The sequence below is a fragment of the Tachysurus vachellii genome, chromosome 24 (genome assembly GCF_030014155.1).
Source record: "Tachysurus vachellii isolate PV-2020 chromosome 24, HZAU_Pvac_v1, whole genome shotgun sequence".
Lineage (NCBI taxonomy): Eukaryota > Metazoa > Chordata > Actinopteri > Siluriformes > Bagridae > Tachysurus > Tachysurus vachellii.
In genome coordinates this window covers 16,814,556-16,842,323 of record NC_083483.1, presented here as the reverse complement: position 1 = coordinate 16,842,323, position 27,768 = coordinate 16,814,556, and the positions used below count along the sequence as shown (strand labels likewise).

At 40.5% G+C, this 27,768-nt stretch overlaps 1 protein-coding gene, 1 long non-coding RNA gene and 1 pseudogene across 2 annotated transcripts; all 3 read right to left on the bottom strand.

Moving 5' to 3' along the window:
- Window positions 1-3,698: 3,698 nt before the first annotated feature.
- LOC132839671 (microfibril-associated glycoprotein 4-like) lies at window positions 3,699-6,611 on the bottom strand. The gene is made up of 5 exons (XM_060860776.1): window positions 6,478-6,611; window positions 5,517-5,762; window positions 5,265-5,361; window positions 4,785-4,952; window positions 3,699-4,330 (listed from the first exon to the last, which is right to left on the bottom strand). Exons 1-5 carry the CDS (start codon window positions 6,550-6,552, stop codon window positions 4,041-4,043), a joined length of 876 nt encoding a protein of 291 aa, XP_060716759.1. The 5' UTR covers window positions 6,553-6,611; the 3' UTR covers window positions 3,699-4,040.
- Window positions 6,612-15,127: 8,516 nt separating this feature from the next.
- Window positions 15,128-15,826, bottom strand: LOC132839105 (microfibril-associated glycoprotein 4-like; annotated as a pseudogene).
- Window positions 15,827-15,837: 11 nt separating this feature from the next.
- On the bottom strand, window positions 15,838-24,661 carry LOC132839672 (uncharacterized). Its single transcript, XR_009647750.1, has 4 exons — window positions 24,647-24,661; window positions 16,779-16,914; window positions 16,032-16,277; window positions 15,838-15,877 (listed from the first exon to the last, which is right to left on the bottom strand). It is a non-coding gene; the product is annotated as an uncharacterized LOC132839672 (long non-coding RNA).
- Between the last annotated feature and the right edge of the window lie 3,107 nt (window positions 24,662-27,768).

Here is a 27,768-nt window from a genome sequence, read left to right as displayed (position 1 = left end):
GATGGATGGATAAAGACTCTAACAGATAGATGCTGGATCCCCTAAAGTTTGCCTATTGAGCAAAGAGATCAACTGGTCAACAGGGCTGCACTACATTCTGCAACAACTGGACTGCCCAGGGACATACGCCCGGATTCTGTTTGTCGACTTCAGTTCGGCTTTTAATACAATAATTCCGGAAATTCTCCACTCCAAATTCTTAAAGCTCATTATACACCCTGCCATCTGTCAGTGGCTCACCAGCTTCCTGACAAGCAGGAAACAACAGGTGAGACTGGGAGGTTACTGGTACTGGTTACTGCCAGTATTCAGACAATCAGCACTGGTGCTCCACAGGGATGTGTCCTCTCCCCGCTGCTATTCTCCTTCTATACTAATGACTGCACGTCAAGTGACCCAACTGTTAAACTCCTGAAATTTTCAGATGATACTACGCTCATCTGTCTCAGCCAAGATGGCAATGAGTCTGCATACCAGCAGGAGGTGAAGCGGTTGGTGCTATGGGGCAGTCAGAACAGTCTAGAGCTAAACACCCTCAAAACTGTGGAGATGATAGTGGACTTTAGGAAAGACCCCTCAACACTACTCCCCCTCACTATATCCAACAGCCCAGTGTCACCCGGGCCCAGCTGAGGATGTACTTTTTACGTCAATTAAGGAAGTTTGGTCTGCCACAAGAGCTGTTGATGGTGTTCTACACTGCAGTCATTGAATTTGTCCTGTGCACATCCATCACCGTCTGGTTTGGAGAGGCAACAAAACAGGATAGGAACAGACTGCAACACACAGTAAAAATAGCAGTAAAACTAATTGGTGCTCCCCTGCCATACAACAACCAGAAACTGGGCAGAAAAAAATCACTAAAAACCCTTCACACCCTGAACACAACCTCTATCAATATTGACGTTGACATATGGTCAGGCCATGATGCAGCGTTGAGTTCCATTTCTCCACTCAAACAATGAGCCAAAAAAATGTTATTCCCCACATGCTATGCATATACAGTATCTGACAGAAGTGAGAACACCACTCACCTTTTTGTAAATATTTAAGTATATCTTTTCATGTGACAACACTGAAGAAATGACACTTTGCTCCAATGTAAAGTAATGAGTGTACAACTTGTATGACAGTGTAAATTTGCTGTCCGCTAAAGATTTCATACTGATGAAAGTAAATCTTCTCTCACAATGTTTATGGGTTTTTGACAGGAAAGATTCATCCTCAATGTTGTTGTTTGTGGCTCTAAGAAGCAGAGGCTGAAAAAGAAGAAGTAGAATCCATATGCAGAATTTTATTAGAAAACAGGGGCCTACAAGACAAAACATGAGACAAAGGAAATAACAGAAAGCAATCAGCGAGGCAAACAAATCAGAACCATAGAAACAAAGAGAGCAAATCCTGAAATCAAACAATAGCAATAGAACAAGGCTTGGTACTCAGGTAAACTGACGATACTTTACAAAGTATACATGGTCTGGTCGTGTTATTTAAGTCAGTAAATCCGGAAGCAAATATAGTGACTAGTAAGTGTTAATATTTGGGTGATGGTGCAATAGATGATATTACAGTGGCGATTGAAATGCATAAAACCAATGTGCATGGAGCCAGAGTACATAAAAATACAAATCTGTAGGACACTTCTTTGTTTCTGTTTATAAGTTTTCAAACATTATTCTGTATTATTTTAAAGCCTGTTGTTTAATGTAATACACAGTACAAATATTACAGGTATTTGGGAAAATATTGCTGGAGATGACAAAAGAGAAGGAGAGAGAACTGCACTGTTGGATTAACAGGTGTGCTTATTATATTATATTATATTATATTATATTATATTATATTATATTATATTATATTATGGGGAACACGGTGGCTTAGTGGTTAGCACGTTTGCCTCACACCTCCAGTGTCGGGGTTCGACTCCCGCCTCCACCTTGTGTGTGTGGAGTTTGCATGTTCTCCCCGTGCCTCGGGGGTTTCCTCCGGGTACTCCGGTTTCCTCCCCCGGTCCAAAGACATGCATGGTAGGTTGATTGGCATCTCTGGAAAATTGTCCCTAGTGTGTGATTGCGTGAGTGAATGTGTGTGTGTGCCCTGCGATGGGTTGGCACTCCGTCCAGGGTGTATCCTGCCTTGATGCCCGATGACGCCTGAGATAGGCACAGGCTCCCCGTGACCCGAGGTAGTTCGGATAAGCGGTAGAAGATAACTTAAAATCTGATTAATTTGAAATAAAAATTGGGTGTGGTACTCTAATGGAACATTTTAGAATGAGATGTTGTTTGTGACTAAAAGTTGATGATAAATACCCATTGTAACAACAGTTTCAAAGAGTGTTTGGTGTTGTTGCACAGCAGTACAAATAAATGGTTAACCTTTTTACTCCTACCCATTCCTGCCAGTGTGTTATTTTCTCCAAAATTCCACAACAGTACAAAAAAATGAAAATGACACATTTACAAAAACAAGCTCATCAAGTATGAGGAAATGAGTGTTTTTTTCCCTATAAATGTTGATCATTAAGGTCGAAGACAGACAGGACCAGTCCAACTAGCTGCCTGCTGGTCAGAGTACTAAATACTGTTCATATTTGCCCCTGTGTAATGATTGATGTTATCAGATTGTTCTTTAGATAATAAACTTGAAAGGCATTTTAAAATATATATATGTAATGTGTGTATGTATTTAAAAATAAAAATAATAAATTAAACAATAAAAAAGTGCAAGAAACAGTAATAAACTAAACAATGTCAGTATTTGTGTGACAATCATTTGCTTTAAAACACATCAGATGTCTCAGGTACACTGTGTGCAGGTGTATAAGAAAACAAGTTGGGAGGTTTTACTGTGTAGGACAATCTGCTGCAGTTCATTATGAGACTGTAACATTCACTTCTTTTTTCCCAGCAGTAGAATTGTATAAAATGTGGCCTTTTGCAGAATATGTGGCTTACTTTCCTAACATACTGTACAAACGTTTTTCTACATTTCATTTTCTGTTGGAAAAGTTGCAAAATGTTGTGTATTGATAATACAGGAGACTAAAAATAAAACTAAACATCAATTTGTACTAAATAAATAAAACTTACATGTATACAAAATATACAGCTATACAGACAGGTCCATAAATATTCAGACACTGACTTAATTATTTAAGCAGTCTACAAGAGTATAATGAAATATAAATTATATAATGAATAGGAACAGACATTATAAATTAGCTGAGTGTTTGGAATTACTCCAATTTCTGTACATGGTCTCAAAGGGACAATAAACTGCTCAGATGTGTGTAATGCCTTCATTATAAATAAGCACATATAAGGTCTGTGCCTACTGAGATATTACAGTGTGGTGGTATGTTGTATTGTAGAGATCACTGATGTGTTTGTTCAAGCTGATTTGATTTGATAGAGTTTACCAACAAGGTGTCTTAATGAACAAGTGCAACATCCTTCAAAGGGTCACGTATACAGTATTACTAAGGAACTGCTGAGGTTTTTTAGTGGTTAATGACTTTATTCATCCCTGCTAAGCATATAGTAGAGTGTGTATAGTACTGTGTGTCATCTGCACACCATGATGATGAAGATTTTCATTAACACCTTAAAGCTGCAGCCTTTTTCCCAGTTACATGTAAATAAAGTAATAAGCAAGGTGTGTTGTTACAAAATTGAGGAATGTAAGACTGGACTCAATTGCTCTTGCTCAATCTTTATTTCATACAGAATATATTGGATTTTCATTCATTATATAAAGTCGAAAAGAAGTGAAAGATTAATGAACACAAAGAACTTTTAATCAAAATTGCGTATAAAAGTAATCCTTTATATAACTGTACCTATTTCATTAAGAATGGAAACTAATACAACCGAGAAAGGAAGACATGACAGGGGTATGTACCACAGGATAAACCCAAATAATGATTATAAGGATTAATGGATAAGTAGATTTTGACATTTTCCTGAAGATCTGTCACCAATATCATTCAGAGATATTAGACTTTCTCACTATTCTTCTGGCTTTCTAGGTCTGGAAAGCTAAGGTTTTGTGAGATCTTCCACACGAATGCGCCTGATCTTCATCACGATGGTCTTCAGTGAGTAGTAGTAACCTTTCCAGGACTGCCACATGATCCCTGAATATGCTGTGCCCACATTCCCGTATTTGTACAGGCCATTGGGGTTGGCATAGTGGCATGGTGACCAGTACCAATAGTAGTACCAATAGTTGTACCAAAATCCTCCAGCGTTAGACTCGGCACAGTTTCCTGTTGGATCTTTGTCAAAGGTTGAAAAACCTCTTCCATTCACATAGGACAAAGAATCACCTGGAAAAAACACAACAGAGGACAGTGTGACAAGCAGTTTGAACATTCGATGATGTAGTGTAATAAAATGTGCCATTTAATGACAAATAAACGCTGTCATGTAACTTTCAGCAACCAACCAAACAGTATAAATTGAATTCCTGAACTCCACATTCAGATTATTAAGTTCTCTATATATATATTTGTACTCATGTCTAGGGTGAACTGAGATACAAAATTGGATTTGTGAAATTGTATTGTGTGTGAAGGATATTTGAGTATTTTACTATTTAGTTTAGTTGAAATTTAGTGTTTTACTAATTTCCCATTTAGATTAGTTGAATACATAAAATATCATAAAGTCAGTGTTTATGTTAATCAGATGCACTCTACTGAAGTATGTAGTTAAGTAAGATGTCTGAATACTGATGTGTGTATTTTCAGTATTAGAAGTGGTGTGTACTGAGTTGCTCACCTGCTCCTCCGTTGATGTAGCCAGCAATATTCAGCATGTAGTTAGTGGATTCTTGGCTGATATAGAATGTATTGTACTGGGCGTAGGCACTGCCTTTTTCAAAATCCTCCATGTCCACTCTCAGCTGATACTTCTCTGTGTTGGTCATCACGTACATGTTCTCCAGACCTGGAATTAAATTTATTTAAAAAATAAATCATGAGCTTTATTATACATGAGTACCATTCACTGCACACACTAAAAGAAGGAAATTCCTAATAATAGAAGGTGCTGTATCAAGTGCTGTTTTTTAACTAGAGAATAATGAGTATAAAAAGAGCTATTAATGTGATAATTACAGCTAGGACTGTTCATACAACAGTAATCTTATATATTTGTAGTACTTTTATTTAGCTTGCCTTATTCTTATTATATTATTATTATTATTTCTATATTTATTTATATAATTATTTGTTTGTTTGTTCCACTGTGTTCTCTCACCTAGCCAGTATTCACCAGCAGGATCACCAAACCCATTCTTATACTGCTGCCATGGTCGATAGAAACTCACATTGCCATTGATTCTCCTCTGAATCACCTGGTTTGTGGATTATACAGCATGGTGTACATAGGAAAAAAAACAATGAGGAAAAATGAGTAGATTTCAGAAAACCCGAAGCAAACAGTTCATCACCTTTATTTACCATTAGAGTGATCTCACTCAGCCTTAAACAGATTCATGTTCTTACTCACTGTCCACTGCTCATCCTGGTGGCCACCATTTTCCAGGCAGCCCATATCACAGTACACCTTCACAGGTTTATTAGGCCCTGCTGGGTAAATGGTGTACACTCCATTGGGAACAGAGGCGTTCTCCATTTCGCTTATCTTTAGATCATAAACATCTTCACAGTCCAGTGGCAGGGACGTGTTAAAGAGAGGAGTCGAGTGGCCCAGTGAGGACAAAGTCAACATCAGGAACAGCAGCATGACTTGATTCTGTAATCAAATAATAATAATAATAATAATAATAATAATAATAATAATAATAATAATAATAATAATAAAATAAAAAATAAATATAAACCTTTGACACTATTTCATTGTAACTTTGAATGTTTTAAACTCATTGTATCTTAAGTATGTAACCTAGTGAGCCAGCATTAATGTATTTAATGTTAGAGATTTAAGCACTTATGTACATCGCTCTGGATAAGGGTGTCTGCCAAATGCTGTAAATGTAATAATAATAATAATAATAATAATAATAATAATAATAATAATAATAATAATAATAATAATGTCTAAATTAATATAGAACATTTTAAGCATTATAAACTAAATATATAATAAAACAATTGACTTAAAATTAATTTAAAAGAATAATAAATATATACATGCAAATAACTTTCATCTCTCAGTCATAATTCAACATTATAAAGGATTTTAAAATGTCTTATTTTAAGTGAGTTTAATGAGTTTGATTTTCCCAACTAATCAGTCACATTGAAACTCTCTTTAAATAATAATAATAATAATAATAATAATAATAATAATAATAATAATAATAACAGAAATTATTATTATTATTATACATTTTTGCATTACATGAATAGTTTCTATACATAATTACAATTATAAGAATGTGTTTGTTTAATTAATTATTCATTATAGTTCTTTCTTAGCAGAAATAGCTGTTTGCATTTAAACTCACCTGTGCTAGTTGTAGTGTGCAGAATATTATTATGTGTGTTGGATTAAAAAAATGATGCTCCAACATCATTTGCATCTCTTTAAATATCTTCCAAACCAGCTTGGCAAAAATCCAACATTTTTTGGTGAGAGGCTGAGCTGAGAAATTACGAGGTTTGACAACACATGATGAGATAAGCAGAAGATTAGCAGAATTATCTTATTCTATCTAAATGTAACCTAACATATCAATACAGTGGTCTCCTGTGCTTTAAAACAATGTTTATTTTAATCATTTTTATTCTACAAACTAAAAAGAATTGGTATATTTTTATGGCCATGTGATTGACTACACATGATCTACACATAAGCTGAGATTCAAGTGGACCTGCATTCCTGTCTTAACCTGCATTGTTTAATCACCAAGTTTTCACACCAAGCATGTATGTTATGTATGAAACATAATTAGAAAATGAAAAATCCTTTAGTTAATAGAGTTACATGTGCAGTAGACGAAAACACGAATCCTTTCTATATACAGAGTGACATTGACTCCATGTCTAAATCATTCCATTTCAGATTGATTTATGTAGAGCTTGAAACATTAGTTTTGCTCTGTGTGTATAATCTCCTCTCCTGTTAATGGTTTTGTTGAATAATCAAGTCTAGCTATGACAGTATAAGTAAAAGGAAGAGCCAGAAGGTGAGATAAATATGTGGGTATTCTGGGACAATAAGTGATCAGCCGCTCCACCATCAACAAACCTGGAACCTGAAACTGGGGGTACAGCAACATCCAAACCTTCACAAAAAGCTTGACTAAGCTTGCATGACTGTTTGTTTGGCACTATCCTAAATAAATATCTGAAACCCACTCTCATGTTGTAACAGATCTACTCTGTTTAACTTTAAACACTGAAAGCAATAGTTTCCAGTTGTAATAATATGTATTAGAAAACATGAATGTGAGAAGAAAACATCAATTCATAACTCATAACCTAGAACCCAATTACAAATGAACCAAAAAATATAATCATAAAAGAAATTTAAGAGGATTCTATAATATAAGGGCTATTCTATAATATAAGGGCTATAAAAGTGAGTTCAATATGGAAATGTTGAGTCAAGCATCACATTAAAACTTAATTTATCATGCAGTGGATTTTAAAATCCTACCAAGTAGGTCTTAAACTATGCTTAGCATCACTGTCAAGATGCGTCTAGTGTGGACATCAAAAGCAATATCAGGTGGAACTAGACTGTAGAAATGTAGCACACTGAGTTAGTGGAAGTGGAGCAAGAAGTGGTCCTTAACTTTCTCTTGCCCTCTCCCCTGACTCCATTCACTCTGTCTCGGTTTTGGGTGCTTGCACTGCGATTTCTCCCGACCCGGAAGAATGCATGCTGCATTCCACATCAGGCACTAAGGAGCTTGATGTGGGTGAAGAGGGGCTTTCTTCCTCTGATCTTCCACCGTAATCAGTGGTGACAGGTGCTGTATATAAATTGAATTTAAATTGGCCTGAAGAGGAAGTTGCTGTCGTCCGTTCTTAGCTAAACAACCACTTTCTGACTTTGAGGCAAACGCCATGCCGAGCAGTGTTGGGCAGTAATGTGTTACTAGTAACACGTTACTGTAAGGCAGTTACTTTTGACAGTAACTAATACTCTAACGTGTTTAAATAAAGTAACTCTGTTACCATTACCATATGGTGCGGTTGTCCGTTACTTTTTTAAATTAATTAATTTTGGCTGATGTGTAGCCTACAGCCTAACCTGTTTACAGCAGCGACGCATTGTAGGATTGGTGGATGCCAACCACTGTAAACACAAAGACGCCGCACTGTGGGCGTGTTTCCATTTATTCAAGTATGTGAGGCAGTAATGGCGAGTCAAGGCGAGAGCAAGACGAGTTTCACAAAGTGGAAATATGCTCATTATTTCTTTAAAAAAGTAACTAAAAATTTACTTTTAACAGTAATGCGTTACTTTTTGGTGTAAGTAATCAACAAAGTAATTGAGTTACTTTTTGAATGAAGTAACTAGTAACTGTAACTAGTTACTATTTCTTAATAACTAGCACAACACTGGGGGGCACGGTGGCTTAGTGGTTCACCTCACACCTCCAGGGATGGGGGTTCGATTCCCACCTCCACCTTGTGTGTGTGGAGTTTGCATGTTCTCCCCGTGCCTCGGGGGTTTCCTCCGGGTACTCCTGCCTTGATGCCCGATGACGCCTGAGATAGGCACAGGCTCCCCGTGAGGTAGTTCGGATAAGCGGTAGAAGATGAGTGAGTGAGTGAGTGAGTAGCACAACACTGATGCCGAGGTATCGAAGTCTTGGGAAAATCCCTTTTCAGCGCATATTTTTCCCCAACCATGTCTGAATTTTTAGCTAAAATAGGGTTTGAAAATCATGGGAATTTGGTGATGCCTAGGATGGAAGAGACGCTTGCGGGTTATCTCTGTGGTGGGCCGAGCCCTCTGTCAAAGACAATAGAGGCTGGTCAGCATGCCCAGGCCCAGACCTGTCAGGCGAGAGGGAACCTCTGGTCCATCATCTCGGCCAGGCGGGCATAGAATGAATCCTGACACCCATGGGCTGGGGTTCCTAGGAGCATCCTTTTCAGGAAGTCTTCCCATACTTCCTGCCCCGCTGCCTCTGCCGCTTCGGGGAGCAGTAGGGTGTGCGCCTGCTTTTTTCCTTGCACAGATCTGTACCCTGCGTTAGCACCGGACAGTGCGCAGTTTCAGTGTACCTAAGAGGATCCCAAGGTTTGTCCAAGAACTTCTCATGCTACTGAGGAAAGAGAGGGAAAGGGAGGAAACATGTTACCCTCCCAGGGAGGGACCCTGGCTATTAGAGCCGAAATTTTGTTTTTCTCAAGATAAATTGCAGGGGCTGCAACTCTTACAAGACTTACAAGTTCAAGATGTTTACACCCAAGGTAATTGCGTCCCTGATTAGGTCCATGGACTGCTTTGTGACAAAAGACCTCAAAGATGCTTATTTTCGTATAAAGGACACAGAAAGTTTTTCAGGTTTGAGGAACAACAAAGGAATATGCTCCTATGCTTTGTAGTGGAAATTTTCACTTTAGAGATGTTCACACGAATCTGTCCTTCTATGCTTCTATATTTCCCATGGCTGGTAGTTATTGTGACTATAGTTTCTTTTCAACACTGCATCTATCAGACCTTTCCTGTGAGACCTTAGTTGTTCCCGTGGGATTAGTTTTGTCAGAAGATGAGCAGGCGATGCTTCTAAACCAATGGTGGATGATGTTTTGGCTTTTACATGTCCTGTTTCATTTTTTTCCGGTATATAAAATACTGATGTTATTAATGATTGGCCCCATCATCTCTGATTTTACTCGTGGAGTGTTGGGTCCTTCTGCAAAGCTGAACACAATAAACCGTGGAACCTTTTTTTACATTTGCCCGTGCCTATTGGTGTGATATTTTATGCTTTAATTCTCTCAAACCTCAAAACTTCCACAACAGCTTTCAGGGGCGAAGCATGCCAGTATCGTGCTCTTCCTTTTGGCCTAGCTCTTTCTCCACGCACATTTACAAAGTGCATGGACGTTGCCCTGGCACTGCTGCATCTCCAGAGCATCCATGTACTGAATGTTCTTGCCCAGCCGAAAGGTTATGGCGGCAAGTCACCGAGATGCTATGCTTGCCCAAATGAGGTCTCTAGGTCTCAGGTTGAACCCAGAAAAGAGTGTGTTTTCTCCTTCTCAGAGAACCACTTTTTTGGGTGCTTGAGTGGCTTCCATCTTGTCAGCAGTAAAAGCTATTCAGCAAAGAAGCTCTGTAAGAAGAGACGATCAGGCTAGGAACTCTGAACACTGGGAGCTCGGGAGTGGCCTCTCTGTCGCCAAGGCACAGCCAATTTTGGCAGCAGCTAACATTGTCCTTTTGGGTCAGCTTCACATGAGGCCATTCCAGCTCTGTCTCAGGGGTGTGAGCTTTCATCCTGGCAAACATCCCCTCAGGTTTATAAGGGTTATGTTCTTGCCCAGCCAAAAGGCTATGGCGGCCAGTCATCGAGATGCTGTGCTTGCCCATATGAGGTCTCTAGGTCTCAGGTTTGTGTTTTCTCTTTCTAGAAGAACCACCTTTTTGGGGGCAGTTTGAGACTCCACCACAATGAAAGCATGTCTGTCCTCAACTTCATCTTTCATCTTGTCTTTCAAAGCAATCCAACGAAGTAGCTCTGTAAGAAAAAACAATCTCTAGGAACTATTAACACTGGGAGCTTGAGCGTAGCATATATAGCGAGAGAGAGAGAGAGAGAGAGAGAGAGAGGAGAAAATTGTTAGGTATGATTGTACTCATGTGATGGACAATGTAAATTATGTGCAACATGCAGACAGGCCATCAAGACCAGCTATGACAGCATAGCTAAAAGGCTAGAGCCCTGGGATTTAAAGCATCCCACCACCCCACAGTCTGCAAACCTGAGTGACTTGTGAGGGTGGTAAGCCAAAAGCATCCAGACAACCCAGTGCACCAAGTACTCTATGCCCATGAACCCTCCAGATCTGCTCCTTTTTCTGTGCCTTCCTTCCATGGACCTCTCTGTGGTCCTGGAGGGGCTGCTGGAAACCCCTTTGAGCCCATGGAGTCAGCTTCTGAGGAGGTTTTGACCCTGAAGACAGCTCTGCTCCTAGCCTTGTCCTCTCTCAAAAGATTTGTTCCCATAGAGCCTTGATGCAGCGGTGAGTTTCCTCGAAAGTGATCTACACCAGATTACGTAGGTAACCTGGTTCTCTGAGAAGGGATTGAGAAGCTGCATCCTCTGGCTCTTCCTTCAGACAAATAGAAGTTAGAGTAATGTGATGTAGATGTCCTTATATGGACTTGCTGGCACATAATCACTTCATCACGTGTCTTTCCCATGCTATTATATTGATGTGTGCACACACAGAGCTTCAGACACAACTTCCTCAAAGATATGTTCCTATAGCATTCCCTTTGCTCCTTGCAATCACACGTCCAAGATCATAAGGGTTAAGCACCATGGTCTTTGTACATTTCATATGTGGAAAAGGGCCCTCTATTATAGAGATTTAAGTTATAACTACATTCCAGGGTATATCATCCAGGAACAGTCTTCCTCTCAATACAGGGACTGCAGCCTGGGGAATGGCAACTCTAACTGCAGGTTGTGAATGGCATATAACAGATATTCAGCCTAGCAAAAAGGATTTGTTTACCCCTGAGGGGTCAACTCCCTGTCCCCTCTAGTTTTCCTCACTCCTCCAGCTGCTTTTTCCAAAGGCTTTACCTGTACACCATTCACCAAGAAGATGTGAATCGGCTCTTTCAGAGACAGAAGACAAGGAAAGCTCCTGGCCCAGATGGTGTCTCCCCTCCTGTCTCAAAGCATGTGCTCACCAAACTGGCTCCTATATTCACCCATATCTTCAACAGATCACTGGAGCTGTGTGAGGTCCCCTCCTGCTTTAAACTCTCTACAATCATCCCGGTCCCTCAGCCGGAAAAGGGTGGCTTGCCCCCTTCAGGTTGGTGGAGAGCTCTTGCCTCAAGTGGAAGAGTTTAAGTATCTTGGGGTCTTGTTCACGCGTGAGGGAAGGATGGAGCGGGAGATCGACAGGCGGATCGGTGTATCCTCTGCAGTGATGCGGTTGATACGGTCTGTTGTGGTGAAGAGAGAGCTGAGCCGCAAGGCAAAGCTCTCTATTTACCAGTCGATCTATGTTCCTACCCTAACCTATGGTCATGAGCTTTGGGTCTTGACCGGAAGGACAAGATCCCGGATACAGGCGGCCGAAATGAGTTTCCTCCTCAGGGTGGCTGGGCGCTCCCTTAGAGATAGGGTGAGAAGCTCAGTCACTCGTGAGGAGCTCAGATTAGAGCCCCTGCTCGTCCACATTGAGAGGAGTCAGCTGAGGTGGCTCGGTCATCTGTGTCAAATGCCTCCTGGACACCTCCCTGGGGAGGTGTTCCGGGCATGTCCAACTGGGAGGAGGCCCCAGGGAAGACCTAGGACATGCTGGAGGGACTATGTCTCTCGGCTGGCCTGGGAACGCCTCGGTATTCCCCCGGAAGAGCTGGAGGAAGTGTCTGGGGAGAGGGAAGTCTGGGCGTCCCTGCTTAGACTGCTGCCCCCGCGACCAGGTTCCGGATAAGTGGTGGAAAATGGATGGATGGATGGATAAAGACTCTAACAGATAGATGCTGGATCCCCTAAAGTTTGCCTATTGAGCAAAGAGATCAACTGGTCAACAGGGCTGCACTACATTCTGCAACAACTGGACTGCCCAGGGACATACGCCCGGATTCTGTTTGTCGACTTCAGTTCGGCTTTTAATACAATAATTCCGGAAATTCTCCACTCCAAATTCTTAAAGCTCATTATACACCCTGCCATCTGTCAGTGGCTCACCAGCTTCCTGACAAGCAGGAAACAACAGGTGAGACTGGGAGGTTACTGGTACTGGTTACTGCCAGTATTCAGACAATCAGCACTGGTGCTCCACAGGGATGTGTCCTCTCCCCGCTGCTATTCTCCTTCTATACTAATGACTGCACGTCAAGTGACCCAACTGTTAAACTCCTGAAATTTTCAGATGATACTACGCTCATCTGTCTCAGCCAAGATGGCAATGAGTCTGCATACCAGCAGGAGGTGAAGCGGTTGGTGCTATGGGGCAGTCAGAACAGTCTAGAGCTAAACACCCTCAAAACTGTGGAGATGATAGTGGACTTTAGGAAAGACCCCTCAACACTACTCCCCCTCACTATATCCAACAGCCCAGTGTCACCCGGGCCCAGCTGAGGATGTACTTTTTACGTCAATTAAGGAAGTTTGGTCTGCCACAAGAGCTGTTGATGGTGTTCTACACTGCAGTCATTGAATTTGTCCTGTGCACATCCATCACCGTCTGGTTTGGAGAGGCAACAAAACAGGATAGGAACAGACTGCAACACACAGTAAAAATAGCAGTAAAACTAATTGGTGCTCCCCTGCCATACAACAACCAGAAACTGGGCAGAAAAAAATCACTAAAAACCCTTCACACCCTGAACACAACCTCTATCAATATTGACGTTGACATATGGTCAGGCCATGATGCAGCGTTGAGTTCCATTTCTCCACTCAAACAATGAGCCAAAAAAATGTTATTCCCCACATGCTATGCATATACAGTATCTGACAGAAGTGAGAACACCACTCACCTTTTTGTAAATATTTAAGTATATCTTTTCATGTGACAACACTGAAGAAATGACACTTTGCTCCAATGTAAAGTAATGAGTGTACAACTTGTATGACAGTGTAAATTTGCTGTCCGCTAAAGATTTCATACTGATGAAAGTAAATCTTCTCTCACAATGTTTATGGGTTTTTGACAGGAAAGATTCATCCTCAATGTTGTTGTTTGTGGCTCTAAGAAGCAGAGGCTGAAAAAGAAGAAGTAGAATCCATATGCAGAATTTTATTAGAAAACAGGGGCCTACAAGACAAAACATGAGACAAAGGAAATAACAGAAAGCAATCAGCGAGGCAAACAAATCAGAACCATAGAAACAAAGAGAGCAAATCCTGAACTAACAGAAAATTAGAAATCAAACAATAGCAATAGAACAAGGCTTGGTACTCAGGTAAACTGACGATACTTTACAAAGTATACATGGTCTGGTCGTGTTATTTAAGTCAGTAAATCCGGAAGCAAATATAGTGACTAGTAAGTGTTAATATTTGGGTGATGGTGCAATAGATGATATTACAGTGGCGATTGAAATGCATAAAACCAATGTGCATGGAGCCAGAGTACATAAAAATACAAATCTGTAGGACACTTCTTTGTTTCTGTTTATAAGTTTTCAAACATTATTCTGTATTATTTTAAAGCCTGTTGTTTAATGTAATACACAGTACAAATATTACAGGTATTTGGGAAAATATTGCTGGAGATGACAAAAGAGAAGGAGAGAGAACTGCACTGTTGGATTAACAGGTGTGCTTATTATATTATATTATATTATATTATATTATATTATATTATATTATATTATATTATATTATAATTTTCTGACTTAAAATCTGATTAATTTGAAATAAAAATTGGGTGTGGTACTCTAATGGAAAATTTTAGAATGAGATGTTGTTTGTGACTAAAAGTTGATGATAAATACCCATTTTAACAACTGATCAGGGCTTTTTTTTTTCATGTTTCACAGAGTGTTTGGTGTTGTTACACAGCAGTACAAATAAATGGTTAACCTTTTTACTCCTACCCATTCCTGCCAGTGTGTTATTTTCTCCAAAATTCCACAACAGTACAAAAAAATGAAAATGACACATTTACAAAAACAAGCTCATCAAGTATGAGGAAATGAGTGTATTTTTCCCTATAAATGTTGATCATTAAGGTCGAAGACAGACAGGACCAGTCCAACTAGCTGCCTGCTAGTCAGAGTATTAAATACTGTTCATATTTGCCCCTGTGTAATGATTGATGTTATCAGATTGTTCTTTAGATAATAAACTTGAAAGGCATTTTAAAATATATATATGTAATGTGTGTATGTATTTAAAAATAAAAATAATAAATTAAACAATAAAAAAGTGCAAGAAACAGTAATAAACTAAACAATGTCAGTATTTGTGTGACAATCATTTGCTTTAAAACACATCAGTACCAATAGTAGTACCAATAGCTGTACCAAAATCCTCGGCACAGACTCGGCACAGTTTCCTGTTGGATCTTTGTCAAAGGTTGAAAAACCTCTTCCATTCGCATAGGACAAAGAATCGCCTGGAAAAGACACAATGGAGGACAGTGTGACAAGCAGTTTGAACATTCGATGATGTAGTGTAATAAAATGTGCCATTTAATGACAAATAAACGCTGTCATGTAACTTTCAGCAACCAACCAAACAGTATAAATTGAATTTCTGAACTCCACATTCAGATGATTAAGTTAAGTAAGATGTCTGAATACTGATGTGTATACTTTCAGTATTAGAAGTGGTGTGTACTGAGTTGCTCACCTGCTCCTCCGTTGATGTAGCCAGCGATATTCAGCATGTAGTTAGTGGATTCTTGGCTGATATAGAATGTATTGTACTGGGCTTTCAAAATCCTCCATGTCCACTCTCAGCTGATACTTCTCTGTGTTGGTCATCACGTACATGTTCTCCAGACCTGGAATTAAATTTATTTTAAAAATAAACCATGAGCTTAATTATACATGAGTACCATTCACTGCACACACTAAAAGAAGGAAATTCCTAATAGCAGAATGTGCTGTATCAAGTGCTGTTTTTTAACTGCTGATTATTGAGAATATAAAGCACTATTAATGTGATGATTACAGCTAGAACTGTTCATACAACAATAATCTTTGAAACTCACATTGCCATTGATTCTCCTCTGAATCACCTGGTTTGTGGATTATACAGCATGGTGTACATAGGAAAAAAACAATAAGGAAAAATGAGTAGATTTCAGAAAACCTGAAGCAAACAGTTCATCATCTTTATTGACCATTAGAGTGATTTCACTCAGCCTTAAACAGATCCCTGTTCTTACGCACTGTTCACTGCTCATCCTGGTGGCCACCATTTTCCAGGCAGCCCATATCACAGTACACCTTCACAGGTTTATTAGGCCCTGCTGGGTAAATGGTGTACACTCCACTGGGAACAGAGGCGTTCTCCATTACGCTTATCTTTAGATCATAAACATCTTCACAGTCCAGTGGCAGGGACGTGTTAAAGAGAGGAGTCGAGTGGCCCAGTGAGGACAAAGTCAACATCAGGAACAGCAGCATGACTTGATTCTGTAATCAAATAATAATAATAATAATAATAATAATAATAATAATAATAATAATAATAATAATAGTATAAGATGTCTATGTTAATATAGAACATTTTAAGCATTGTAAACTAAATATACGATAAAAAAAAATTGACAATCATCAACTTAAAATTCCTTTAAAACAAATAAAATAAACATATACAGGCAAATAGTTTTCATCTCTCAGTCATAATTCAACATGGTAAAGGATTTTAAAATGTCTTGTTTAAATTGAGTTTAATTGGTTTGATTTTACCAACTAATCAGTCACAGTAAAATAATAATAATAATAATAATAATAAAATATATTATTTTTGTTATTATTATTATTATTATTATTATTATTATTATTATTATTATACATTTTTGCATTACATGAAAAGTTTCTATACATAATTACAATTATAAGAATGTGTTTGTTTAATTAATTATTCATTATAGTTCTTTCTTAGCAGAAATAGCTGTTTGCATTTAAACTCACCTGTGCTTGGTCTAGTGTGCAGAATATTATTATGTGTGTTGGATAAGAAAATGATGCTCCAGCATCATTTGCATCTCTTTAAATATCTTCCAAACCAGCTTGGCAAAAATCCAACATTTTTTGGTGAGCGGCTGAGCTGGGAAATTACGAGGTTTGACAACACATGATGAGACAAGCAGAAGATTAGCAGAATTATCGTATTCTATCTAAATGTAATCTAACATATCCATACAGTGGTCTCCTGTGCTTTAACATTTACAATGTTTATTTTAATCATTTTCTATTCCACAAACTAAAAAGAAGCCTAACCCTAACCCTAACCCATGCTGAGTGTGCGCTCTCCTGAAGTCAACAACAATCTCCTTTGTCTTCTCCACTTCCAGAGAAAGATTGTTGTCACTGCACCACCCAGCCAGGCTTCTCACTTGCCTCCTGTAGTTTGTCTCAACTTTGTTGCTAATGAGACCCACCACAGTTGTGTCATCCGCAAACTTAATAAAGAGGTTGGAGTTGTGTGATGGTATGCAGTCGTGGGTCAGCAAAGAGAAGGGGGCTCAGCACACATCCTTGGTGGGCCCCAGTGTTCAGTGTGATGGTGCTGGATGTGTTGCTGCTGACCCGTACTACCTGAGGTCTTCCAGTCAGAAAGTCCAACAGCCAGATGCACAGTGAAGTGTTGAGCCCCAGCTGGAGCAGTTTGTTACTGAGCTGGTGAGGGATGATAGTGTTGAATGCTGAACTAAAGTCTGTGAACAGCATTCTGATGTATGAGTCCTTTTTGTCTACATGAGTGGAGGGCAGTTGCGATGGCATCATCAGTCAAGCGGTTGGACCGATATGCAAACTGGAAGGGGTCCAGGAAGGGGGGGCAGACTTGATGTGGTACATGACTAGCCGTTCAAAGCACTTCATGATGATAGAAGAAAGTGCAACAGGACGGTGGTCATTGAAGCATGATGGAGACGGCTTCTTTGGGACTGGAATGATGGTTGTAGATTTGTAGTATGTGGGGACAACAGCCTGCCTAAGTGAGATGTTAAAAATGTCTGTGAAGTGTGAGTTCCACTGCACAGTCTCTCAGTACACACCCAGGAATGTTGTCAGGACCCGGAGCTTTGCGTACATTGATCCTGCTGAAGGATCTCCTCACACTGTCTGGGGTCAGCATCATCACCTGGTCACCGGGAGGAGGTGGAGTTTTCTGAGCAGTGGTGCTGTTTTGCTTCTCAAAGCGAGCGAAGAAGGCATTCACCTTGTTCAGCAGAGAGATGTTGCCGTCACTGGTCCATGGTAGGGGCTTGTAGTCCATAATGGTCTGTATCCTCTGCCACAGGCTCCGAGTGTCTCTGCTGTCACTGAATTGATAGGATATCCTCCTGGAGTACTGCTTCTTAGCCTCTCTGATGCCGCGGGATAGGTTGGCCCTGGCTGTCCGCAGGCCCAGTTCTGAAGGCAGGGTTCCGCATCTTCAGGAGTCTGTAGACCTCCCCTGTCATCCATGGCTTCTGGTTGGCCCGGACAGTGATGGTCTTTGTGACTGTTACATCATCAATACACTTGGGGATGTAGGCATTGACAGTTTCTGAGTACTCCTGGAGGTCTGAGGTGTTATTGTATGTGGCAGCCTGCTTAAACATATTCCAGTCGGTCTTGAAGAACATCTGATGACCACTTAGGCCACACTCAAATTTGTTTGTGAACTGGTTTGGTGACTTTAATGAGTGGTCTGTATGCAGGCATTAACATAAGTGATGTTGTCTGATGCACCAAGATGGGGGAGGAGGAGGGCTTGGTAGGGTCCTCTCTGTGTGGTTTAAACAAAGTCTAAAATGTTATTACTTCGTGTTGGAAAGTTAATTTGTTGGTGTATTTTTGGAAACACACTCTTTAAGTCTGCATGGTTGAAATCTCCAGCTATGATGAGAAAAGCATCAGGGTGGGCTGTCTGCTGCTCACTGATGTGCTGGTTCAGTTAATATAGTGCATCGTTCCTGTTGCTGTTGCTGGAGTTCAGGGGAATGTATACAGTAATGAGCAGTATGGCTGTATATTCCCTCGGCAGATAGAATGGCCGGTACTTAATAATCATAAACTCCACAAGGAATGAGCAGTGTTTGCAGACCACAACAGCATCGTAGCACCATGCATCATTGATGTAAACACAAAGCCCGCCACCGAGAGCTCTGTCCGCTCGATAGCATGTCAACTGATCGAGTTGGATAGCGTCGCATGTTTCCGTGAACACAAAAACACAACAGTCTCTGAGCTGAGCGTAGTTATCGGATGTAGTCCATTTTATTGTCCAAATAGCGTACGTTAGTCATGGTTAGTACGATGGTGGGGATAGCTGGCTGGTGTGGGTTAGCCCTTAGCCTGGCCCGGATACCTCAGCGCTTACCCCACTTCTGCTTTCTCTCACGCCCCTTGTGGCGCTTCCGCTGTGGGCGAGATGCAGTAGTGGGGGTCGGTGATGGTTTAAGCCTCCAGAGCAGACCAAGGTTGGGAGCGAGTGTGCATGTGCCGCCATGTTTTATTGAATAATCAAGTCTAGCTATGACAGTATAAGTAAAAGGAAGAGCCAGAAGGTGGGATAATATGTGGGTATTCTGGGACAATACGTGATCAGCCACTCCACCATCAACAAACCTGGAACCTAAAACTGGGGGTACAGCAACATCCAAACCTTCACAAAAAGCTTGACTAAGCTTGTCTGACTGTTTGGCACTATCCTAAATAAATATCTGAAACCCACTTTCATGTTGTAACAAATGTATATCAGGGGTTCAACTGTTACCACCATGGTACAACTCTGAACACTGAAAGCACTAGTTTTCAGATGTAATAATATGTGTGTGAGAAGAAAACATCAATTCATAACTCATACCCCAGAACCCAATTACAAATGAAACAAAAAATAAAATATAATAGAAATTTATGAGGATTCTTCAATTTCTATTATCACAGGAAGATTCAGTACATTCCTAAAAGAAACACATCATAACAACAGGTAAATCTCCAGACTCTTTTCCACAGTTGAATATTTGGAAAAAAATCTGACACCAACTTGAGCAGATAAGATGGCTGCTCCTGCTCCTCAAGCCATGACTTCCTGTCAGAATAAGAATGAGGAGTAATAATGTTTCAGTCTATAAACACAAAAAAATCTGTCGGTCCAGATGGATGTGTGCGGGTCTTTTAAAGAATTTTGCATATGAACTGGCTCGGGTGTGGCAATCAGTATTTCAAGCTTCAGTTGACACACAAACTGTGCCTGTATGATGGAAGACCTCATATATAAAACCAGTACCTAAAATTCCATGTCCAAGAGAATACAAAGATTTTAGACAAATAGCCCTTACTTCAGTAACTGTGAAATGTCTTGAAAGATTGATACTTCCGCACTTAGTTCAGATGGTAAAAGATAAACTGGATCCTTGGCAGTTTGCCTATAAGAAAGGTTGCAGTACTGAAGATGCAGTTGCTGCTTTGGTGCATATCGTCTCTAAACATTTAGATCAATCCAATACAACTATAAGAACCCTGTTTTTAGATTTCTCCTCTGCGTTCAATACCATAAAAGTTGACATATTGGTGTAAAAACTTGTACAGTTGGGTGTAAATCCTCATTTGATTCATTGGTACTGTATATATCATTCCTTACTAATAGAGTACAGAGAGTTATAGTGAATAAAACGTTGTCATCTGCTATCACAACAAATGTTGGAGTACCCCAAGGTTGCTTCAGCTCCGCCATACTTTTTACCTTGTATACAGATGACTGTCGAACTGACAAGTTAAATCAGTATATTTTAAAGTATTCTGATGACACTGTGTTAATATCTGTCTTGAATGATCGGGACATTCCTGGCTTTCATCAACAGGGTGTGACTAATTTGCTTGAATGGTGTGAGAATAATGATCTTGTCATTAACATAAGTAAAACAGAAGAGATTATATTTGGGTCTACATGCGATACTCATATAATGCCTGTTTTTATCCATAATAGCAAAATCAGACAAGTTAAAACATATAAGTATTTAGGTGTAACGATTGATGACATGTTAACATGGAAAGGTCACATTGATGCTCTCTGCAAAAGAACAAAGTAGAGAATCTATTTTCTTCATCGTCTTAGGTCTTTCGGCATAAGCAAAAAGATTCTTCTTTTGTTCTTTTCCGTCTGTAATAATGAGTGTACTGCAATACTGCAATGTTTTTTTTTTTTTTTTTTGAGTTTGTGGATTAAGTGATGTTGTGTAAGAGATGATTGCTGCAAACATAGAAAATATACTGAGCTGTAAGAAAAATTTCAGACATGTTCTGACTAAGAGATTTGAGGTAAGCAGCAGCATGTCCATTTTTGGCTTTGTAGGTAAACATCAGCATTTTGAATCTGATGTGTGCAGCTACCGGATGCCAGTGGAGGAGTACAGCAGTGCTGTGGTATGGGAGCAGGTTGAAAACAAATTGTGCAGCTGCATTTTGGATCATTTGCAGAGGACAAATTGCATTCATAGATGGACCTGACAGAGAGAGCTGCAGTAGTCCAGTCTTGAAATGATAAGAGACTGAAAATGTAACCTGAGCAGCCTGTGTTGGTATGAGCCTGTTACATTGGCAAAATGCATGGAAAAGGACAGTTGATTGTCCACAGCTAGCCTAAGGTAGCGGCGCTTGATCAAAAACCTTTATATTCCTTAAATAAAAAAAGAAAACCTAACAGAGTTTTAGGTTGATGATATTCTATGTTTGACATGTAGTGAACTGTGTTTTCATTGTGAGATACTTAAAAAGACTTTTGTGCATCACTCTGGATAATCTGGATAATCACTCTGAGCATCTGCCAAATGCCATAAATGTAAATCTAGGGCTTCACCTCCTCTGTGCTGAGGATCATTCTTCCTGGGCCTCCAACTTGGTATGGGTCGAGTATGCCCACAAATCCATGCCACAAGTCTATCCCCTTTTCAGGCTGCCTATGGCTATCAACCCCCATTGTTCTCCACTCAGGATCTGGAAGCTTTGTTTCCTTTGGCCTTGAATCTTGTTAGACGTTGTCATCTGGAGTGGAGGAGAGCTCGCCCCACCTTGCTTAAATCCTCCCAAAGTTACTCTCGCTGGGCCAACCGCAGGCGCCACCCAGCTCCCCACACCACAACGGGTGTGGCTTTCCACTAAAAATCTTCCCTTGGCGGGAAGATCCGGTGGCGGTCCGGCTCAAGCTCCCCATGGTGTTGTGCATCCACCCGACTTTTCATTGGTGACATCACTTCCGGGTCACCAGACTTTTATATCTTGGCAGCACTATTTAAGCACTTTGTTTATGCATGAATTTCGCTAGATGATCTCTCTCCATTTACGCCGCAATCTGTGAGTCATCCCGTCATCCTCCTGTTCAAGTCATTGCCTGTATTCTCACTGCTGTTGTTCTGAGTGGACTCAGTGGACTAAATGCCAGGTTGGATTTACTTTTTCCCTTTTGTTTTACAAACTTCAGTTGTGTACTTTGCTTGCCTGCGCTTTGTTCCAGTTTTTGTGCTTTTCCTGCTGGTTGGATTATATTTTTGTGTTTTTGAGCTTGCCGACATGTTTTGCTCTTCCCTTTTTCCCCTGTGGATTATTATTGCCCATGTGTGGATTAATTCCTGTCTATGGATTGTACTTCTGTGGATTAAAAGACCTGCGACTGTGAGCTACTGTCATACTTCAGTTACCTGTGGCTACCATTTTTCTGCTATGAGGTTTGTGCTGTGACTTAGCCCTGCTTATTTCTTTGCATTTTTGACACATTCACACCTGAACTGTGTTCTACTGTATGTGGGATTATTATTATTATTATTGCTATTAAATTCTCTTCATTGGATATTGTCCTACATTTGGGTTCCTTCCTAGCATCTCCAAACCGCTCGATGATAGATTATAAGCTTTCAAACATCATTCTGTATTATTTTGTTATTCATTCTGTATTCCCTGTCCGCGGATGCACGAGAATTCGTTCGCGCTTGCCCTGTCTGCAACACCTCAATGGCAACACCTACTGCTGCCATTGCCCATGCCACAACAACCCTGGTCCCACATCGCGCTCCACTTCATCACTGATCTTCCCCGCTCGAACAACTGCACGGTTATCCTTACAGTCATCGACCTCTTCTCTAAAGCGTGCCGCCTGATTCCCCTGCCCAAGCTCCCCAGCTCGGCATTCGAAACCGCCGAGGCGCTGTGTAACTTCGTCTTCCGCTACTACGGCCTGCCTGAAGACATCGTATCTGATCGAGGTCCCCAGTTCACCTCGCGAGTCTGGTCAGCATTCTTCAAAAAGCTCAATGTCAGCATCAGCCTCACCTTGGGGTATCACCCAAAAGCCAATGGGCAGACGGAGCGACTAAACCAAGAGCTCATCCGATTCCTCCGCTCTTATTGTCAAAATAACCAGGCCGACTGGAGCAAATACTTACTGTGGGCTGAGTATGCACAGAACTCGCTCATCAAACCCGCCACCGGAGTGACCCCGTTCCAGTGCATCCTGAGTTTCCAGCCTCCCCTGTTCCCGTGGTCCGGCACGCCCTCCGAGTTGCCGGCCGTTAATGACTGGTTTCGCCGACGCGAGGAGACCTGGAGCGCAGCACACCGGCAGCTGCAAAGAGCTATCCGCAGACAAAAGACGCAAGCTGACCGACATCGCCGAGAGCACCCTGACTATCAATCCGGTCAGTGGTTCTGGCTCTCTACCCGTGACCTCCGTCTCCGTCTGCCCTGCCGCAAACTTAGCCCCAGGTACGTGGGTCCGTTCCAGATCGCTAAGCAAATCAACCCAGTCTCTTACCGCCTGGCACTCCCTCCGACGTACCGCATCTATCCAACCTTTCACGCCTCACTGCTGACCGACAAGAGACCGACAAGAGTGATGTGATGATCTGTGATGATCAGCGCACCTGCCTCACCTCCCGACCAGCAACGGAGAGAAGCGTCTCAGGAATATTAACCGGTTCCGGACTAAACACCTCAGCATCCAGCACGGAGCCTAATTAGTGCACCAGCTGTTTCAAATCAGCCGGAGCGCATAAATACCCACCTTGAACTTGGCCTCACCACGAAGTCTCGATTTGCGTTAGCAGTCAGTCTGAGCGTTTCCTGTTTGTTTGTTTCCAGTTTTGATTCAGTTTCTGTCTCTCGATTCCCTGATTGTTTGCCGCCTGCCCTGACCTTTTACCCGTTCTCTCGTTACTGATTTGCCTGCCCTCCGATATCGTCTCTGCCGTGATTTACCCTGCCTATCTGTTTCTGTATTTGTGAATAAACTTTGCTGCACATGGATCATCAGCCGTACGACTCCTCCTTACAATATATATTTACTGCATAGGACAATCTGCAGCAGTTCATTATGAGACTGTCACATTCACTTATTTTTTCCCTTTTGCAAAATATGTGGCTTTCTTTCCTGACTTTCATTTTTCTACATTTCATTTTCTGTTATAAAAATTGCAAAATGTTAAGTACTGATAATACCAGAGACTAAAAATAAAACTAAACATCAATTTGTACTAAATAAATAAGTTCGTACATTTTAGCGGGAAATATATAATTTTCATCTGAGAAAGAAAGAAATGCATGATGGGAAATGGGTCATCCCCGTTAATCAGATGCAACATATCTTACAGAACCTGCAATCAAGATGGTACCATTTTTTAATTAATGGTAATATTTGTGAGGCATGAATGAAAAAAAAATAGATTTAAGTTTATCTAAGGAAACTTGCCTTACAAACGCAATCCATATACTTTCATTTAACACTGCATATCGTCGCTGTCAGGCGGCATCCTTGTATCTCTAAAACCGTTATTTTTCAGGAAATTAAAAAAACGCCGTACCTTATCTGCAGTGCACAGGGTTTAGTCCGCGTTGTAGTGGATTGTCTTGCGCTAAATTCCTGTCCCCAGACGAGCACCAGAACTAGCGGGGGTCAAGATTTTTTTTCTTTGAGCCCAGTGTTTTGAAGACATTTACCTCAGAAGACGTGTTGATTCGTTGCGACTCTTCTTGAGGAGAAATATGCCGTGAAGCTCTCCCACAGAGTGAGGAAGAGGTGGACAGTTGAAGTGTCCAATGGAGTTATGAGACTTGCACTCAAGCTATTTTCAAGACTTTAGATTGGTTAATAACTTGTAAAAATAACAGACCCACGTGGGGACTGACCAATAGCATCGATATGTGAAAAAATATGAAATTGACCAAATTTGGACATACGAGGTTTCAGCGACGATATCTTTCTGAAATGTAATTGTTATGTCTATTAATTAATTCATATCTATTCATGTTTTTATTACATATTGTTTTTCTTTTGCTTTATTTGTTATTGTTTGTCTGATTATTAGCTTTGGTCTTACAAAGACACACCTCTATCCACAATGACAGCACACCTATGGCACACCTACAGAACCTCATCAGGCTTGGAAAGGTTTCGATCTCTGGAACTGTCAATCAGATACAACTAGAAACTGCTTCCAAGCATCAGAAATAAAAAAGGACCTAATATCTGAGATAGGTTAGCAATATAACTTGTATAGCATGTTATATTTAAATTTAGATTTAAGATCAGCAAACCTTTTGTTGTCTGGCCACTGATCTGATTTTCTCTGTGATTCAATTCAGTTCAATTAAATTTATTTGTATGGCGCTTTTTCAAAGCAGCTTTACAGAAGTATGGAAACGGAAGAGAGAAAAAAGCGATAAATATATTATAATAATAATAATAATAATAATAATAAGAAGAAGAAGAAGAAGAAGAAGAAATAAGATTAAAAATAAGTGAATATATACAATTAAAGTTTAAAATTAATTTAAAAAGATGTATTTCAGACATTTCAGTTCATATCTAGGAGCGAATGCAATTCATTTGTTTTATTCATCACTGTGTTGATGCTGGTTCATGTTAAAATCACTCCTTGACACGCAAGTCAAATCAAGAAGCTTTAATTGTCATTTCATCCATATATATGTGACACAGTACACAGTGACATGAGACAACGTTTCTCCAGGATCAGGGAGCTACATAGAACAACACAGGGATAAGGACTGAAGTAAGTTAGTCCTAGACACCTACTGTAAAGTGTATCTGTACAACCTGGTGTACACAGTGTGAGACACAAGACAAGAAGACAGTGCAGGACAAAAGACAGTATAGGACAAAAGACAGTGCAAGACAAAAGGCAGTGTATTGTGGGGTGAAGAGTTTGTGTGAAGGATTTGTGTGGGGTGAAGAGTGTGTGTGAGGGGTGTGTGTGAGGTCCACAATGCTGTTGGCTTTGCGGATGCAGCGTGTGGTGTAAGTGTACATGAAAAAGGGAAGAGAGACTCCAATGATCTTCTCAGCTGTCCTCACTATCCTCTGCAGGGTCTTGTGATCCAAGATGGTGCAGTTCCCAAACCAGACAGTGATGCAGCTGCTCAGGATGCTCTCAATGGTCCCTCTGTAGAACATGGTCAGGATGGGGGAGGGAGATGTGCCTTTCTCAGACTTCATAAGAAGTAGAGATGCTGCTGGGCTTTCTTGGTGATGGAGCTGGTGTTGAGTGACAAGGTGAAGTTCCCTGCTAGATGAACACTTCCTGAGACCTCCAAGAAATTTGGCGCTCTTGACGATCTCTACAGATGATCCGTCGATGTTCAGTGGAGAGTGGTCACTCTGTGCTCTTCTGAAGTCAACAACCATTTCTTTAGTTTTCTCAACATTCAGAGACAGGTTGTTGGATCTACTGAAGACTGCACTGAAGTAGTAGCTCCCCCTTGTGGAGGAATGTAGGAGGAAAAAAACTATTGTATAGAAACATAATAAATAATAAAAAATAAATGTTTTCTGTCTCTCTTTACTGATAAGTCTGTAAAATTGTGAACACAGATAAATGAAGTGACTCATAAATAAAGCTGTTAACGCTTATTGGAATGTCCTGATGTTTATCTATGCAAGACCAAAACTCTATAAAAAACTGGAACACGTACAAGATGTTTTTCTAAAATATGCACAATTACTTTCATTCTATAAGGAAGTATTATATACAAGAAATGTGAACATTGCTCGTGTACGTTTCACCTCACAACAAATACATCACAAGAATTCTCTTGATTTCAAATGACGTTTCAAATGTACTTTTAATTCTCTTCACCCATAAAGCTGATAGTAGATTGACACAAAAGTCAAGGGATAATGCTTTAATGCTACATTCTGTTGGTTGCAGTGAACCGTCAGATCCTGTTAACAGTATCACAAGATCGCCTGACAACTTGGGTGTGAACTAGATTAATATAGATGAATCAGAAGTTCAGCTTTAATTATCTGATATTTACATCTAGATGTTAAAATAAAAACTAAGAACATGGCACCTTCGGTGGCCACTTAAATGTGCAGGATGACTTTGTATGTTAAATAAATTATTTTCTTGGTGTGCCACTGATTTTAACGCTATATCTCACTGGGTAAGAGAAAGAGAGAGAGAGAGAGAGAGAGAGAGAGAGAGAGAGAGAGAGAGAGAGAGAGAGAGAGATGGAGAGAGAGAGGGAGAGAGAGCCAGAGAGCCAGAGAGAGAGAGAGAGAGAGAGAGAGAGAGAGAGAGAGAGAGAGAGAGAGAGAGAGAGACAGACAGAGAGGGAGAAAGGGAGAGAGGGAGAGACAGAGAGATAGAGATAGAGAGAGAGAGAGAGAGACAGAAGACAGCAGACAGAGAGAGAGACATTGAGAGAGAGAGAGAGAGAGAGAGAGAGAGAGAGAGAGAGAGAGAGTGAGAGACAGAGAGAGAGACAGAGAGATAGAGAGAGAAAGGGAGAGAGAGAGAGAGAGAGAGAGAGAGAGAGAGAGAGAGACAGCAGACAGAGAGAGAGACACTGAGAGAGACAGACAGACAGACAGAGAGAGACATTGAGAGAGAGAGAGAGAGAGAGAGAGAGAGAGAGAGAGAGATCGTTTTAAGATGATTATATTTTATTATATAGGATCTAA